General features: G+C 54.7%; 7 protein-coding genes across 7 annotated transcripts; 3 read left to right on the top strand and 4 right to left on the bottom strand.

Annotated features, from left to right (window-relative positions):
• Positions 1–161: 161 nt before the first annotated feature.
• PG997_011320 (uncharacterized protein) lies at positions 162–980 on the bottom strand (the record flags this gene model as incomplete). The annotated part of the gene is given in 3 exon segments (XM_066815635.1): positions 162–212; positions 239–559; positions 570–980. The coding sequence occupies 3 exon segments, from the start codon at positions 978–980 to the stop codon at positions 162–164; spliced, it is 783 nt and encodes a 260-aa protein (XP_066664925.1).
• A 1,290-nt stretch (positions 981–2,270) lies between these two features.
• PG997_011321 (uncharacterized protein) lies at positions 2,271–2,575 on the bottom strand (the record flags this gene model as incomplete). Its single annotated transcript, XM_066815636.1, has 2 exons — positions 2,271–2,324; positions 2,384–2,575. The coding sequence occupies 2 exons, from the start codon at positions 2,573–2,575 to the stop codon at positions 2,271–2,273; spliced, it is 246 nt and encodes an 81-aa protein (XP_066664926.1).
• A 515-nt stretch (positions 2,576–3,090) lies between these two features.
• PG997_011322 (uncharacterized protein) lies at positions 3,091–4,210 on the top strand (the record flags this gene model as incomplete). The annotated part of the gene is made up of 2 exons (XM_066815637.1): positions 3,091–3,130; positions 3,189–4,210. 2 exons carry the CDS (start codon positions 3,091–3,093, stop codon positions 4,208–4,210), a joined length of 1,062 nt encoding a protein of 353 aa, XP_066664927.1.
• A 4,821-nt stretch (positions 4,211–9,031) lies between these two features.
• PG997_011323 (casein kinase I) lies at positions 9,032–10,571 on the top strand (the record flags this gene model as incomplete). Its single annotated transcript, XM_066815638.1, has 4 exons — positions 9,032–9,160; positions 9,226–9,295; positions 9,352–9,500; positions 9,570–10,571. The coding sequence occupies 4 exons, from the start codon at positions 9,032–9,034 to the stop codon at positions 10,569–10,571; spliced, it is 1,350 nt and encodes a 449-aa protein (XP_066664928.1).
• A 1,771-nt stretch (positions 10,572–12,342) lies between these two features.
• Positions 12,343–13,152, bottom strand: PG997_011324 (emp24/gp25L/p24 family/GOLD-domain-containing protein; the record flags this gene model as incomplete). The annotated part of the gene is made up of 3 exons (XM_066815639.1): positions 12,343–12,492; positions 12,565–12,870; positions 12,949–13,152. The coding sequence occupies 3 exons, from the start codon at positions 13,150–13,152 to the stop codon at positions 12,343–12,345; spliced, it is 660 nt and encodes a 219-aa protein (XP_066664929.1).
• A 727-nt stretch (positions 13,153–13,879) lies between these two features.
• Positions 13,880–15,814, top strand: PG997_011325 (SWR1-complex protein 4; the record flags this gene model as incomplete). Its single annotated transcript, XM_066815640.1, has 1 exon — positions 13,880–15,814. The coding sequence occupies one exon, from the start codon at positions 13,880–13,882 to the stop codon at positions 15,812–15,814; it is 1,935 nt and encodes a 644-aa protein (XP_066664930.1).
• Positions 15,815–16,170: 356 nt separating this feature from the next.
• Positions 16,171–17,023, bottom strand: PG997_011326 (NAD-dependent glucose-6-phosphate dehydrogenase; the record flags this gene model as incomplete). The annotated part of the gene is made up of 2 exons (XM_066815641.1): positions 16,171–16,344; positions 16,418–17,023. The coding sequence occupies 2 exons, from the start codon at positions 17,021–17,023 to the stop codon at positions 16,171–16,173; spliced, it is 780 nt and encodes a 259-aa protein (XP_066664931.1).
• Positions 17,024–17,182: the final 159 nt, after the last annotated feature.

The raw sequence follows: 17,182 nt of genomic DNA on the forward strand, positions 1-17,182 counted from the left end.
TTATGGGCGGCAGCCAGATGACGGCCTGGGCAAATTCGAGCGCGAGCGGCGACTTGTACCTCGCTGCCTCGAATCCAAGCCCCCAAGCCACATTTATTCCGGAGATTAAGAGAAGGCCGAAATTTATCTACGATTTCAGCACAAAGGTAGCAAGCAGTAAGTCAGCACAAGCCCTCATGAGACACGGACAGATAGAAAGTCTCCTCCCCATCCTCGATATAACCAAGGAGTTACTCACCGAAGCTGGAACCAAGCTTCTCGGGTCATTGTGGTAGACGCTCCAGGAAGCGATGGCGCCGAAGCACCCGACCACGAACTGCACGAGCCCCAGCAGAAACCAGGCCGCCTTGAGCCACCTCCGCCACACCCGGCAGGCCGGGTGCAACCGCGGCCGCCGGTCACACCCTGGGCACGGCCAGCCGCACATGATGCAGATCGGCACGTTCCAGTGACCGTTCAGGTCGCTCGGCTTCGGGCCGTCACGGCGGAGAGCGCGGCCGCCAGCAGCGGTGACAGAGGGTTTTCCATCCATAATCGTTGCTGCTGCGATGTTGCTCTCCTCCGATTACTACGCCTTCGAGAGGATGGGATGACGACGACTGTTCGCCGTCGGCCTTATAGCCAATGTCCTTTGCGAGAAGCAGGAGGTCTGCGGGCGGCATGGTCAGGCACTGCGAGCAGCAGTACTTAAGCCGTGTGTCCATGGCGGGTATGCGGGTGACGCCGCCGTTACCGCTGTCGATGCTGGTGAAGCGGCGCAGGAGGTAGCTCCGCGTGATCACGAAGGAGCGGAAGAGCCGGCAGGTGCGGCGGAGCGCGACCAGGCCGCGCAGGTCGACGTGGTCAATGACCTCGAGCTGGAGCTCCATGGGTAGTGCGGTCAGGCGAAAGGCCGCGGCGTTTGGCTCATGTGGCTTCTCCTTCCATGGCTCGAGTTCAAAATTGTATGATGTGCCGTCTCCTTTCCTGTCGTCATCCATTGTGGCAAATCAGGGTTGATACTGTCTCAAGCGCTTTTCCTGGACACAGGTGGCCAATTGCCTGGGATCGAGGTTCTATCAACCCAATCAGGTTCTCTAACGCTCAGCCGAGTCGTTTCTCCAAGTTGTTACAGTCTCGTGAAACGTGGGAAGCCATTTGCAGGCAGTCGTCTACAATGCCGTGGCCCAACTAATCCAATGCGCAAGTTTCCACCATTCAAACCACCAACGCGATGCATAACACATACGAACCACGCATACATGTATGAGATGGACGTCAACAAGGCAGCCTCGCTCTACCATACTTGCCCTTGATTGGAATGTTTCTCCACCAGCTCGGCAGGCAAGCCACTCACGTGCGGATCGGCGCGTTCAGCTGCCAAGACCTCGCCAGAGCACGTTAAGGAACCAGCTCACATTGATCGTCGTTCGATTGTAGCAGGAGTATCCTGATACGAAAACCCTAACGGTGCGTGCTTAGCTCTCGCTCTCTCTCTTTCTATATATATCGCGCTCATCCGGCGCCCGAGCTAGACGGACTCCAGAAGGTGATCCTTTCGGGTATGGGCTAGCTTGAGATCACAGCCCGGCCTCAGCCCAGCCCAGGCAGACTCGACAGTCGCTTTACCACGCCGCGACTCCATGTGCGTTAGTTACCGAGCGGGATATTGTCGAACCCTACTCAATATACGAGTATGGCCTGCTCATTGTGTTATCTAAAGGAAAGACGGGCTCGTCGCTCGCTCCTGAACCGACGAGCATAGCAGGGCGGCGAGCGCGGAGCATGGTACAGAGTACTCAGACCGTGTTTAGTATTGATGCCAAGCGACTTGTTCTGGTTCCCCCTTCTCAATCCGACGCAGCCGATAGAATTATAATTCGTAGAAGCCGGAGCCGATTTAGAAAACCGCTTCCAACACATGGGCAAATACGACAGGTCCTCAAGCGCCATATAAGCCTTGCAGGAAGTGGGATGGCAAACTCTAGAGTCGTGCTGGATTGACCATTGATATCAGCCGCAGCCCTAATCAACTTGCTCTTTCGAAACCCAGTCAGGTCTACTAATTGGCCCACGTCATGAGCCCCCTGAGACAGACAGACTCAAGGCTGTGTGTCGGCTGTGTGTCTTGGACGCATGTAAGCTGATAAGGCATGAAAAGTAAGAGAAACTCAAAAGGAATGAAAGATAAGAAGAAATTAAATAACAGCCGTCCGTTCACACTCAGACTGCTGGTCCCGCAAATGGGAGACATTTTTAGATCAGCTCTTCACAATGGATTGCATGCAGTCTTAGAGCACCTCCCTTTTCTTCTTCTCCCGGCCTTGGATGGCCATAGTGCTCTGCTGTATAACTGTAAAAAGAAATTATGCATTTTTCTTTCGTCGTATGCGTGTCCACTTACCCGCCGACGGGCTCGCGCCGTGCCGCTGCGCCAGTGGCCGTTGCGGTCTTGGAGGCTGTAAACATCCTGGCATTGGAAGATGATGAGTCTGCAGAGGAGGAATCTCTTTCCGATGTATCCCCCGCCCGCTCTTGTTGGTTCTCGGCTCTTCCTGCGATATATGAGATAAGCAGTAGTGTTGTATTTGCCCATAGTGGACTGATGCGAATCCAGTTCTTCCCGGCCAGCCTCGCACGGATGGGAAGTTTGATCACAATATTTGTCTTACGAGGCGAACTTGGCACCCCTTCATCAAGCCGCAAGTGAAATCCCGGTCCTCTCCAAAAGTTGAGATCTACGCATCTTTTGAGACCCAATAAGGATTTGATGCCCGTGTGATGTGTGATGCGGCCTCACGGGTGCACTCGCATGCACACCCGTACTGCATGTCCCGCCCACGTTGCGTTGTGGACCCGCCCTGAACCGACATCAGGTATCCTGAGTAGGTAAGCTGGAATATGGTGTTGGGACAGCGATCGTCGGTGGTATAAAGGCCACGCAGACCAGAATACTGTGCAGCCCGGCGTGTTTCCAAGCCTGCTTCGACCGTAACGAGTAGTCTTTACGATTGTCGTCGCGAGCATTGAATAAAGCTCCATTACAACAACACCTGCCCGACCGACCGACCGCATTTTCGTACCCTCACTGGGTACCAAGGCGCCGCAAATATGCGTTCCGGACCATTTGACCATGCAGCTTCTCAAGACTGTAAGTCCGGACCCGAACGGAGCCACTCAACCTTGGAATCATCACTAACCCCCAGCAGTAGAACTTGGGACGACCGAGGCCTTACAGCAACATGCGGCACGATCCGTCAGAGCCCACAAGCCAGTATCGCAGCGAAAGCTCGACTTCGAGAGGAGACGGCCTCGATGGCTGCGAGAGTGCCTGGCCGAAGCGATCGGCGTCTTCCTATACGTCTTCCCGGGCGTCGCCGCGACCGCCAGCTTCATGTTGAATGCCGCAAACCCCCTGGGCGTGTCTCCCTTCGGAGGCCTGTTCCAAGTCGGGTGCGCCTACGCCGTCGGCATCGCCTTCGCCATCATCACCTGCGCCCCGACCTCCGGCGGCCACTTCAACCCCGCCATCACTCTCTGCTTCGCCTTCTGGCAGGGCTTCCCATGGAAGAAGGTGCCGTACTACATCTTCTCCCAAGTGATGGGGGCTTTCGTGGCCGGGCTCGTCATGATGGGCATGTACTGGCCGCAAATACAAGCCATCACGGCGGCGTTCATCGCTCAAGGCCAACCGCTAGTCGGCAACGCATCGCCTGCCGCCATCCTGAGCTCGTTCCCGCACCCAGACCAGACCAATCTCGGGTTCGTCGTCATGACGGAGTTCTTCGTCGATTTCTTCATCGGGCTGATCATCTGGGCATGCATCGACCCCGCCAACCCCTTTGTCAACCCCTCCACCGTGCCGCTCATGATTGGCCTGGGCTACGCGGCCATGATCTGGGGGTTTGCCGACATCACCATTGCCGCAAACATGGCAAGAGACCTGGGCACCAGGATGGTGTGCGCCATCTTCTTCGGCCGGGAGGCTTTCACATTCATGAATTACAGCCCCATCGCCATCCTCGTGAACATTCCTGCGACGTTTTGCGCCACGGCTCTCTATGAGCTCCTTTTGCGGGACAGTCTGACCAGCATCGGTCAAGGACATGCTGTTCATGAAGATGGCGAAGAGGGATTGCAAAGGCATTTTAGCAAATCCGTTTTGACTGATGATGAAGAAATGAGGAGATCACAGGCCGCAAGACGCCAGGAAATAAGCAAAATGGGATAATGTCATTGGGAGGTCCCCCATAGGTGGTCATCATTATTCATGCATTCCATAGACGTGAGGCTTGCGTCAGATAGAGGGTTCAGTTGCTGTTGGCATCGTCGTACGCAACATCTTGACCGTACTTACCTCCCAATTCATAATGAGAGCCTAAAAAACCACTGTACCCGAAGAAGAAGACCACTGGTCACTATCACGTGAGTTCGGTTTTCTGAGACCGACCCGGATTGTAATAACGGGATGAGCCGTGTTGGCCACTTGGCTTAGCCAGCTGGTAACTGAACCGTTATTATTGTGGCGGTTAGTAGCAGCCATTGGTAACTGGCGAGACCACTTGTCAGCAGCTCACTACGCTGCTGGGAATCCGGAGCAGAGGAGCTCGGGGTCTTGATCATAGACACCGCTGGTGTATGCATCTGAACAACACCGGTTCAGCAATGGTTGCCGTTTTGTTGCCGGAGCTGGGACCCTGGTGAGTGTCTCAATATTGGAAGCTCTTAATGGATATGCCTACCCTGGCCACCAGCCCGATGGGCATACAACATGAGTCGCCATCCTCGGCGTTGCAGAGCGAGCGCTGCCGGACTAAGGCAGATCTAGCAGGATGCTCGGAACACCCACCGGATCGGAGATTCGCGTCACACCAATATCAAACCATCGCATTGCCGGGGTAGTGAATGTCCTAGCCATTTCCACCACCGGGCTGCCTCCAACGGACAATGAAACGCGGGTATGTGACGGGCTAGAGAGTGCCGCGGAAGGATCGCCAAGCTTTGCAGGCTGTTTGGTGAGTAAACTATACTGCGATGCGGGATCATGCCAGACTGTAGCGTGAAACATTCTTATCGGGACGTCCCCAAGCTCCAGACCCTTGATATGCAGTCTTGGCAGGCAGGGCAAGGTAGGGCAGGGCAGGTATAGCATGTCGAATGGCCTTACTCGCAATTCTTTGCTGGCCGATACCAGGGATTGGCGACCTGAGGTTTTGTCGTAAACATAAATGACAAGTCGCCCAGCTCAAGAGAACCCCACATGACAGATTCGTAGATCGGGTATCCCAACCGACATCTGCCGTGCGGCTCTCCTCGAGCAGAGAAGCTCGAGACGGTGAAAGTCGGGGTAGTGGCCTTCCATCCGTACCGTACCCAGGCACTGCAGTGGAGCGATGAAATATATACAATGGGACACGCTTATGCGATTTGGCCCAGACCGTGAATGGCATGCATGCACAGGTGTCGACGGCAAATACGTCGCGACGCATGCAAAAACCCCTCGACCCGTGTTGAACTTCAAAAGGCAGGTGGGTGGTGGTATGTGGTCAGTATAGCCGAGCCGCAGCGGCAAAAAGTTGATCAAGCGGTATCAGGAGGCTGGAGGGGAGACCGAGCGCTAGATTAGTCGCGAAGGAAGATGTTGCGGAGCAAGCCGGTCGAATCACAGGTGCAAGTAGAACCTGAATTGCTAGATCGATCAGTCCTGAAGAACTAACAAAACAAGTGACCAAGCTAGCTAAACGCGACAGTTGGTTTGCAGGTTGCAGACAACCCCACAAGGGCCGAGGTCGAGGGCAACGGCTGGGCATGCATAAGAACTTTGCTTGCCGTCTCTGGTGCTTGTTTTGTCGGTGAGATGGCACGGTACCAAGGACGGACAGCCGAGCACGGGTGCAGCCGGTTGACCGACATTTATTTCGCGACAGGCGACCGGCCAGATCCAAGATATGGTGGTGGTGATCTGTCATACGCGACAGACGGACCCTTTCTCGGCAGACGAGAGGCCTGATGCAACGATAGGGTTGTTAGTAATACCTAAGCACGATATCCGTGTGAGATGAGATTCTTCTTGTTCCTGGATAATTGGATTTGGCATGTACCTCATATGTTAGTAGCGTCGCATCGCATTGTGGTGTGGAAGGCCTTTTGGCCAGAACAAGGAGATTCGGCCCCTTGTCCAATCGACTGGGCCAAGAATGGAATGTGCCTAGGGGTCCCCCCCTTCTGTGTCCCCCAAAGGCCATTCGATGTGAGAGATACTGGATACAACCTCAGCAGATGCAGGGGGTTCGGCAGGACCTATTGACGCAACTATGGGCCAATAACGGACACCCCAGGATACCACCCCGGCCAGCAGCTAGCTAGTTCGTCCTCCAAGCCAAGTCTACTAGTACGCCAGACAACCGGCTGATCGCTGCTGGTGTTTGACGGCGAGCATGGAGACAAAGAATCTGGGAACAGGATTCGGGGCTGGAGGCGCCAGGCAAACAGCGATGCAGGCGGACGCTTGTGATGCTGACTCGAATGACGACGAAGAAAAGAAGCGGGATCACACATATCGATAGCTGTCCATCAATGGATATTCCGGTCCGTTTCTCCTGGGGTAGTTCGGACATTGCCTATGAAAATACCCATGCCAGCCCCATCGCACTACGTCGCTAGTACCTGAGGTTTGCGCGACTCCCAGATTGGAATTTCAAACCAGAGTACTTGCGGCCGGAAGAACAGGTGGTGGACGTGCAAGTATCTCGATAGATGTTGGGTAGCGAGGTAATGACCGTCGATTATTCGGCGTTCGTTTCACCCAGTTAGTGTCAACACTTGGTCACCAACGATTCGCGTAGTCGGTGCTCGTGTTGCAGTGTTCGGTACCTCCACGCCTTCCACGAATAAGCTCCGATGTTACCTCTCGACACCTGAGTGTCAGGCAAGCGGGAGACGGACATACGAGGCCGTACCTACCTGACTTGAGATCGGCCAATACGCGACTTGAGAATCTTTCCCAAAGCCTGGAAGGCCGGACTCGGGTGGATGGGAAGATGAAACGCAGACGAAAAAGTAAATGCGGCTGGCAGGGGAAAAAACAATGTTGCATGCATTGACTGATGTTTGACCAAACCTTTGTTGCACGAGGGACGTTGAAGGTTCCGGCTCGACTTATCCCTCGTCGCATAGGGTACAACGAAGGAATGCTATTGGACATTTTATTCTTCTCTTCAGCATGTACCCCGGCCCATAAGAATTGAAATAATCCATTCTGTTGAGATTCGTCAACGCGCTGGGGCCAGTGTGCATTTTATATTATTGAACCTGAAATGGCAGATGCTTGTCTCGCACGATGGGAAGACCGGCATCCGTGCCGCCGTGGGCTTGCGAGTCGTGATCTTTGAACTGGGGGCGCAGTGGTGGTCGAGCCCAGGGCTAGTCGGTGCTGGGCTTGCTGCAAGGTACAAATCAGATCAGCACTATGCGATAGAAATGAAGGTACTCGTACATAAAAAAAAGGCAGCAGGTAAATACCTACACAACACGCCTTCATAATACACAATGCGACAACACCAGCCTGTCAGCATCCAATACCTTGGTAAGGGCACCCTGAATATGCCCACCTGCACTGACTCTCGGAGTCGCCCTGCCTTTTCCACAACTTCGGGCATCCGATGGAAGGACAGGCTCTGAGACTTCAGGCGCATATGCGCAACTCCTGTAAGGAGGTAGGGCACACCAGGCGACCGAGGGCCCGTCAATGCATCCATTTGATCCATGTCTCCATCAATGATGGCTTTTCTAGATTCAGCTTGCGATAGTCCCTCGCCCAGTAGATTGTAGAGGAAGGGTAGCTATGAAGTCACACGGTAGGCTGGTTAATCAAGGTGCTCGCCAATCACGACGGATTGTTGGCCATCGCAAACAACAAACCACCTGCCTGCCTGCTGCTGCGCTGGATGCTTTTGCCACACTGCCTCCATCATCACGTTACCTTATGTACATACATTGCCCATTGTATCGCATCGATTGCCGACAAGACAGATGAACGCCTCGAGGAGTCGAGGCATCGTGACATCGAGGCATCGAGGCAGCCAGGAAGAAAAAGGGAGACTAGCCGCTCCCGGGTTTTGCATTGCTTCAATTCGAGGGCCTCGTCTGTTTTTTTGTTAGGAGGTTGCTGCTGGCTGCTACTCTGCTGGGATTAGCGAGCTCAATCAGGAGCTGACTCTCTCCATTTTTGTGGCTCCGGCTGCTCTGTGCAACGCAACCCCAATTCTGGATGCTTGGCCTGCTGGGGCTCCTTTCTGGCCGCGCTCTCTTTTTCTGGTTCCACAGGCCCTTCCTAGCGTTCTTTGCTGGGCGGTGCCTTAGCCCCCCCCTTAACTCTTCCACCTAACTGGACTAAACCGGCCGATTCTTTTGCTGCTCCAGTCGCGCAGTCTCACCCTGTCACCCTGGCCTGCCCTGAGCCTGCCTGTCCTGCCTGTCCCCTGCTTGTTCTGTCCTGCCCACTGCCCACTGGCGTCGCTGCATTCCGCCTTTCTTTCTCTTGTCATTTCTCCCCCCAAACCTAAGGCTCTCACGCTGCTCGCTCGCCTTCCTTCCCTTTTCAATTCCACCCTGCCCAGTTGCCCAGTCCTGCCAATTACTCGCAACATCCCAGGATCCGACAGAGCCTGTCCAAACCCATCTCGTCGTCCCTCTGGGCATTCCACCAACCGACCTTCCCCCTTCCCTCTTCCCTCCCCCGTTTTTGAGTCTTTGTGTCAATATCCTCATCAACAACAGATACTCGGGGATGAGCTTCGCGTCGGCTTAGAGTGTCCGAGTATCTTCGATACTCCTATTCTCTTTGAGGTTTCGAGAGAAGGAAGTGCCCCCAAAAAAGGAAGGAAACCAACCCCCTTCAGCTCGTTGGCACATGCAATAGGCCTGTCCCGTCCGTCCTATTGACTACCGATCGACCGCCTCGACCCAACGATCCGCACTCACGTCGGCCTTCCCACCTGGACTCGATTTTCAATTCGGAAGCGATCACTTCAAGTCCTCGACCTCCACGAAAATGGCCTCGTCATCGTCAAACGTTGTCGGTGTCCACTACCGAGTGGGCAAGAAGATAGGAGAGGGCTCCTTCGGTGTCATCTTCGAGGGCACCAACTTGCTGAACAATCAGCAAGTCGCCATCAAGTTTGTGCGTGCTCGCGTACCAATCGTATTGTCTGTCACGCGTCTAGTAAACTAACTGTCTTTGTTTAGGAACCCCGTAAGAGCGACGCACCGCAATTACGAGATGAATATCGGACATACAAGATCCTAGTCGGGTGTCGTAAGTTTTGGCCGATCATTCGACGACCTGTAGCAAACCTCGCTAACCTCAACCAGCCGGCATCCCTAATGTCTACTACTTTGGTCAAGAAGGTCTTCACAACATCCTGGTCATAGATTTGCTGGGTCCTTCGCTGGAAGATCTCTTCGACCACTGCAACCGGAGGTTCACTATCAAGACAGTTGTTATGGTGGCTAAGCAAATGGTACGCCACCACATGAATTAATCCCCCGCCGATTGTGCAATCTGATCTAATAACCATCCCAATGTTTAGCTTTCCCGCGTACAAACGATTCACGAGAAGAACCTCATTTACCGTGACATCAAACCAGACAACTTCCTGATCGGACGCCCCGGAACCAAGGCAGCCAATGTCATCCATGTTGTGGATTTTGGAATGGCGAAGCAGTACCGCGATCCCAAAACGAAGCAACACATCCCCTACCGCGAGCGAAAGTCGCTGTCGGGAACTGCCAGATACATGAGTATTAACACACATCTGGGTCGTGAGCAGTCTCGCCGTGACGATCTCGAGGCACTGGGTCACGTTTTCATGTACTTCCTCCGCGGTGGACTACCGTGGCAAGGCCTTAAGGCCGCGACCAACAAACAAAAGTACGAGAAGATCGGCGAGAAGAAGCAGACCACGCCGATCAAGGACCTGTGCGAAGGATTCCCTGAGGAGTTCAGCAAATACCTCACTTATGTGCGGAATCTTGGATTCGAGGATACCCCCGACTACGACTACCTGCGCGACCTGTTCACCCAGGCCTTGAAGAACACGGGCGAGGTTGAGGATGGCGAGTACGACTGGATGAAGGTCAGCAAGGACTCTGGCAAGGGCTGGGATGGCATGCACAACAAGCCCAGTGGTTACCACAACCCAAACCAGAGGCCGGGCCCTTCCCAAATGGAGCTCCACGGCAACTCTCGAAAGGGGCTCAGCAACCCTGGCTTGACCATCGAGCGTTTAAACGCCGCGCAGCCCCCACCTCCGTCTCCAGCGAAGGCGACGGACAAGCGCCGGCCAAACGCCCCAGGCGCGCTTAACCCACAACGAACCAGCGGGGTGGGGGGACTTCGTGATATGGCCACGCCGACTGGCTCAACGCAAGCACAGTTCCAAAATAGCAGCCAAAATCTGCCACCGAGAATGTCGGCTCCTCAAACGAACATCAGTGGAGGGGCACAGGCTATGCCCAGCAACGGTCAACCTACCCAGCCTCAACCTACTGGTTTCCAGAAGTTCATGAAGGTGCTTTGCTGCGGTAAGTAAACCCCTGGCAATTCCGAAATGTTGAGAAGCGCGTGTACTAATATCTCGATAGGTTAAACGCCCCTGGCCCATTCAAATCTGCGATTCCGTATAGACTCCGAATGAGCATTGGATGGCTGACATCCTGTCCGATGTTTCAACACACTACACCTTTGTAATACTCTTTTGGGCTGCATCCCGTTCTCAACATCAACGTTTGGTACAACCTGCCTCACGCAGCTACGACATACAGGCGGCTTTAATTGGCATTTGCACGTTATGCCCGCAGAAGCCTGCTCACGAACACTTGTTATTCTTAGACAGCGCGCGATACACTCGGCATTTTATTCAGTGGCCCCTGGCATCACCGCTATGCCTGTCTCGATGTTGTCCTGACTCGAAGTGTTGCCGGCGTGCAACAGCTTCGGGCAGTAGCACCGTCGTGCAGTTGTTCGTGGATATAATCTCGACAGGTCAGCTCTACTACCAAGATTTGGAACCGGCTTTTATCATTACGTAAAAATGCAGGGCCCATCTATGGAGTTCATCGTTCCTGGTACAGGAACACTTGGCGGAGTCTGGGAAACGAACCAACAAAATTTTCCTCTCTATTTTATCAGCATCATTCACGACCCTCGTTTTTTCGTTTACGGACCGGAGTAGACGCAGTTTTGAGGAGGGGCGTGTTAATTCAGTAAAGCGACACACAGCAAGCGCATGGCGCCGGTGGAATTCTTCAGCATTTGACAGGCATCAGGGTTCTCTCACACATATAATCGTCGACTTTCGATGGTCCCTGCCTCACGAATTACATCCCGTCTATAATTAAGTTGGCGTTAATTGCCGGCCATACACCAGAGGAGCTACTGTTTCGGCGACAGGGGAAGGCAGTTGAGGAGGAGGGGCGGAAAGAGGAGAGAGGCAGTTGAGGATGTAGTAGATCTGGCATACAGGGACAAAGGGTCACGGGACATTGAGTTTTGTGTTGTAGAAAAGGAATACACCGGGAACAAAAACCTGAAAACCACCTGCTGTTGTCCATATCTGTAATAGTGCTAAAACATGTATATAAATTTGTTTCTTTTGTATATGTCCTTTAACGTAACGAGTATTGAATTCCGCAAGCAAGCCCGATTGTCCGACGTTCAGGTCTCGAAAAGATCGCCAGCAGGCTTTGACAGTTCGCTATCTTGCGTTTCTACATGCAATTTCGCAAATACCTACATGTACCCATCATTTATTATACTCAGTAGCATCTTGTAGGACTTGGGACTGTTTGTAGAATTAATGGCCATGCATCTCCATTTGATAAAAGTCTTTATGTTAGCATGGTTCTGCCAGATACTGACGGGCTATCAGCTCGGCAGATGCCGTCATACATCCTGAAAAGATATGAGCAGTGCCAACAATCACTTCTAGTACTTGAATATGATGAGCTGGGCACTTTTCAAAGACAGGGGCCTTAGCCGAAGACAGAGGTTGTATCTATCAACTTATGGCCAAGTTTGGTATTTCACGATGCCTTGTTCTGGAACTTGAAGGCGAGAGGAGATCTGACGCGTGCTACAACGTATGGATATTGGAAGACAACCCCTTTAAGAAAGGCCGAGTCGGATTTTATGGTCATTCGTATCATTATACAACATCACAAAGACCGCGCCCTCCCTACCTGTTTTATGTAAACCATGGTCTCGTCAATCCACGTTGGAGGGACGTCCAGTCCCCAGTGATCTCCTTGAGCCTCCCTTAGCCCCCGGCACCTAACCAACTAACCAGCTTGAAGAGACGCCTTTTAAGTGAGCTTCTGCTTGATGAAGAAAGATCTCAAGTGGGACAATTGCCACGCGCAGGTAATGCCAAGTACAACAAGCTGGATAACCATCCATCGAACAACACGGCTGTTGGTGGTCTCGGACTGATCTCGAAATTCGGCTTCGCGCTCCTATTTTTGCTTTCATTAGCCCACGTTTGAAAACGACCACCTTCCTCTCTCCAAAAGCAGGACAGAACTTACACGTTGGAAAACTTGTTCCCTGCGGATGTCTTGGAGTCGCGAGTTGAGGTCCTTGATGCGCTGCGACAGGTCCTCCATCTTGCCCTTGTCGGTGCTGGCGATCTCGGAGGACTCGCCGATGGCCAGGTCGAGCTGCAGCTTGATGCCGCCGTTGGGGTGGTGCTGCGAGAGCCAGCCCTGCTTGCCCGAGTTGGACGACGGGGTGAAGCAGATCTTGTGCTCGCCGGCCTCGGCCGAGGTGAAGGTGAAGCGCCCCGAGCTCGAGCCGCGCTGGGAGACCACGCGGTCGTCGTTGTCGAAGGATTCCTATGCAGGCCACTATTAGTTTGTTTCCCCTATCGCAAGCCGCGTCTAGTCGGCAAAGAATGCGGTCGGCTGCCTTACGTCAACGGAGATGTAGATGCTGATGCCGTCATGCTTGGACCACGCCCGCATGTTCTCGTCCCACTCCTTGGCCTCGTAGTGGCCGACCACCAGGGTGTCCTTGGGCAGGTCCTCGAAGAAGCATTTCGGCTGCGACCCGTCGATGTAGAAGTAGAGCGCCTGAGCGACGGTGCTCAGCGACAGAAGGGGGAGAATCGCCCTCATGGTGATGGTGATGCTGTGTGGTGGATCGTGCCGGAGTGTGGGCGGTGGTGGACGAGGGGCGGAGCTATACTGCACGTATATACTCAATTGGCTGTGTTTTGTCGAATCGGTGTCCTTTTTGCCGTAGCTTGCTCAGGGTCGTCGTCGGGTTGGTGAAGAGCGCAGCCGGTCTTGTCGCGCGGTACGGGTTGTCGAGCAGGTGGGAAGCTGGGGTTAAGCCTCATGGGAAACTGCCACGTTAGGGAAAAGGGCAAAGTGTCCAGGGGGCGGCCAGGCCTGAAGTGCAGCTTGGGACCCGCTAACCCGTAGCAGTTAGCTGCGGTGGCTCGTGCATTTCAGCGGTGGGACACTCTGGCTCTGGGCACTCTGGGCACTACCTACAGTATGGATCTCAATTTTTTTGGAGCTCAGCGTTCGTTCAGTTCAATTTGATGTTCGTTGGAACTCTACTAGATTTGGCAGCCGTCTGGTCGTCGACGCCCTCAGCAACCAGGTAATTAATCCATCAAAAAGACGCGTCGCATCCATAGAAATCGTCGAACCTGGGCGACAGCCAATTCTGTTGTCGATGTGTCGCTCTGTCATTACGATAATATAACCTACGGCCATTACATTGCGCACCTGCTGTGTCGTCATCGGCGTGTGTCCCGCGGCGCTGCCTGCACCCACCACCACCACCCAACGTTGGTTCCGATTCTTTAATGAAAGCCGCCCATTCGATCTCAGGATGACTTCCCACGATGTGCGCGAAATGCTCAACCTGCCCAACGAGGGCGGGGGCTCCCGACCGGCGAAGAAGCAGAAGACGTCAATTGCGCGGCAGAACCTGAAAGGGCTGGCTCGAGAAGTGCAGAACTTGGGAGGCGACAATCCCATCGCCATAGTCCCCGAGATATCCTCCTTCAAAAAGCGACGGTTTGGCAGCAGGAAGCCGGCGGCGAGATGGGAAATGCGCCCCTTCCGCAACTCTGCACGTGAGGACGAATCGTTAATACTCAGACATTGGCGGCGGAAAACCGATGTGCAGCCACCCACGGCGCCGCAGCCTGACCAACAACCAAATGGCCAACCCGACGAGGACAAAATGGACGCAGACAATGGCGAGTCGAAGCCCGAGGAGATGGAGGACTCGAGTTTCGCCAAATTCAACGTCAAAGTAGACGTGCCGCAGTACAGCGAGGATCAGTACAACTCGACCTTGGCCAACAAAGACTGGACCAAGGATGAGACTGACTATCTGATGGAAGCTGTGAGGGATTACGATCTAAGGTGGCCGATAATATGGGATCGGTACGACTACCAGTCAAAGGACGGGGATGCAAGCACAGATTCCAACACGGCTGTGGTACAAGCCCGAAAGCCTCGCACCCTGGAAGACTTGAAGGCACGGTACTACGAGGTTGCTGCCAAGATGATGGCGGTTCAACGGCCCGTGCAATACATGAACCAAGCCGAATACAACTTGCATGAGATCATGACGAGCTTCAAGCCGGAGGATGAGACGAGGCGGAAGAAGTTCGCCGAAGCCCAGATGGGCCGCTCTAAGGAAGAGGCCCGTGAAGAGGAATCGTTGCTGCTAGAAGTCCGTCGCATCTTGGCCAGGACCGAAAAGTTCAACCAGGAGCGCCGCGAGCTCTACAACCGCCTGGACTATCCCACAACCGAAACCACTCAAGACCTGAGCACATTCAAGACTAGCAATGGTCTCCACACTCTACTCCAGAACCTCATGACTGCCGACAAGTCCAAGAAGCGCAAATCACTTATGGGCACCGCCGATGGTCAGAGCACACCTGCTTCGGCAGGCCCCTCGGCGCAACCTGGCTCCACGCCGTTGGCTGAACAGCGCCGAGAGAGCATAGCGGCTTCTGCCAGTGGCCATGGCCACGGCCGTCATGACTCTACCGCAAGCACCACTGATGCCCGTCCGGAGAAGCCTACGAAGAAGGGAGCTCAGCCGCCCGAACGGCGAAAGCTCACGGAGCAGGAGGAGTTGACATATGGTGTGTCGACGCACGATCGTTTGCCTAGTGGCCCAACGTTCCGCTACGACCGCATCAACAAGATCCTCACGACCAAGTCCAATGCTCAACACGCCCGCATAACGAACACGCTTAATGAGTTGGACGTCCCGGCGCGATTGACGATGCCGACCAAGGCCGTCGTGGATCAGATGGAGCATCTATTGATCAACATCCAGACCCTGCTCGACTTGAAGAAGCTGAGCGACAAGTTCGATGCCGAGATCAAGCTGGAAAAGGCAAAGAAGGCCGAGAAGGACAAAGCCGCTGGCATTGTCCCTCAGCCAGCTGCTGCTGAGTCAACTAAGGGCAACTCCAACGGCGAAACTGCGAAGGTAAATGGCGCGGCAAAGAAGGACGGAAAGAAAGCCGGTGGCGATGTGGCTACGTCGTCCACGGAGAAGCCTGCAGCTGGCGAGGGTGCTAACGGCGACAAGGACGCCCCTAAAGAGGGGGCGAGCAAGCATCGGCTGAAAAGCCTGCTGGCGACAGTACGGGGGTGGACGATGAAAAGGCCGCTGCCAAAGAAGCCAAAGATAAAGATGCTCCGAATGGGGTCAAGCAAGAGACTGGCACCGGGGAAGAAAAGGATGAGAGACCTGGCAGCAGTGGCGGACAGAAGCGCTCTGCAAGCGTATTGAGCTCTGTTAGTGATAAGAGCGCCAAACGTCAGAAGAAGTAGGTCAGGGGTAAGGTGGGTGCCAGTCAACAATAATGAGACGTCTTGATATACAGCAGCAGCAAGTCTAGGAAGCGCCGGGTGTGTTATACGCGAGCGAGACCCGATTGAGGACGCATCATGATCCACGGCACGGCATGGAATACCAACAGACACACTCCAATGCATCGTTAATTACAGTACATACGTTTCTTCGTCTCACGTGAAGTTGCCCTGGTTACGACTGATAAGATATTTAACGGGTGCGTGAATCATTAATTTTGGATATCTATCTGTACCTCAACGAGGCATTACTACATGATCTCATTAAATAACGGTTTATTCCTTCTCGTGATGCACCCAGCCCAGGATCTTCTCGGCCTTGTCCGTCGACCAGAAGGAGCGGTTGGTGCTCATGTCGGCGCGGATCTCGGCGTCCGGGTAGTACTTCTTGGCCAGGTCGGCCGAGGGCGTGCCGCCCTGCGTCGTGTCGGGCGCGACGATGTTGAAGATCTGGCAGCCGTCGTAATGGTCCGCTTGCGTCACCGATAGCAGGCAGGCCCGCGCCGTCGCGACGGGGACTCACCCAGCCCCACAGCTGCTTGACGCCGGCGTCGACCCAGTCCTCGTCGTGCTCCTGCAGCACGTCCCGGCGGGGCGCCACCTCGTGGATCCGCAGGCAGGCGACCTTCATTCCCGGGAACCAGTCCGGGAAGGCGCGGGCGGCGGCCTCGGCCTCGGTCTTGGCGAGGGCGTAGGCGTCGGTGGGGCGGACCGGGTAGGGCTCCTCGTCGATGGGGAAGTAGGCGAAGCGGAGGGGCTGGTTGGAGTAGGCCAACCCGATGGCGTTGACGCTGCTGGCGTAGCAGAAGCGGCGGATGCCGTGCGCGGCGGCGGCGCGGAGGCCGTTGAAGGCGGCGCAGACGTTGTTGTTGTGGACGTGGCTGTCGGGCTTGCCCTTGGGGTCCGGGATGGCGGCCAGGTGGATGACGGCGTCGCAGCCGGCGAAGGCGGCGAGGGTGGCGTCGTAGTCGGCGGCGGCGTCGGCGGTGCGCATCTCCGTGTTGGGGGTCCCGTGGTCGTGGTCTTGGGGCGTGCGGTTGATTTGCACGGTCGAGTGGCCCTCTTTCGCGCACTGCTTCACGACTTCGCGGCCGACGGTGCCGCGGGCGCCGGTGATGGCGATCTTCATGTTGAGGGAGGGGGAGGTGGAAAAGGGGCGAGGGGATGAGATGGCTGGTGAGAGGGTTGATGAGAGTTGTGAGATTCTCTGGATGGCTGAGGATGTGTTGGTGGTGTTGGATAGTCTACGAGCTGCAGTTATCATGTTTATATTAAGGGGTCTTTCCAA

The sequence above is a fragment of the Apiospora hydei genome (genome assembly GCF_038363865.1).
Source record: "Apiospora hydei strain CBS 114990 chromosome Unknown utg000008l_segment0_segment0, whole genome shotgun sequence".
NCBI lineage: Eukaryota > Fungi > Ascomycota > Sordariomycetes > Amphisphaeriales > Apiosporaceae > Apiospora > Apiospora hydei.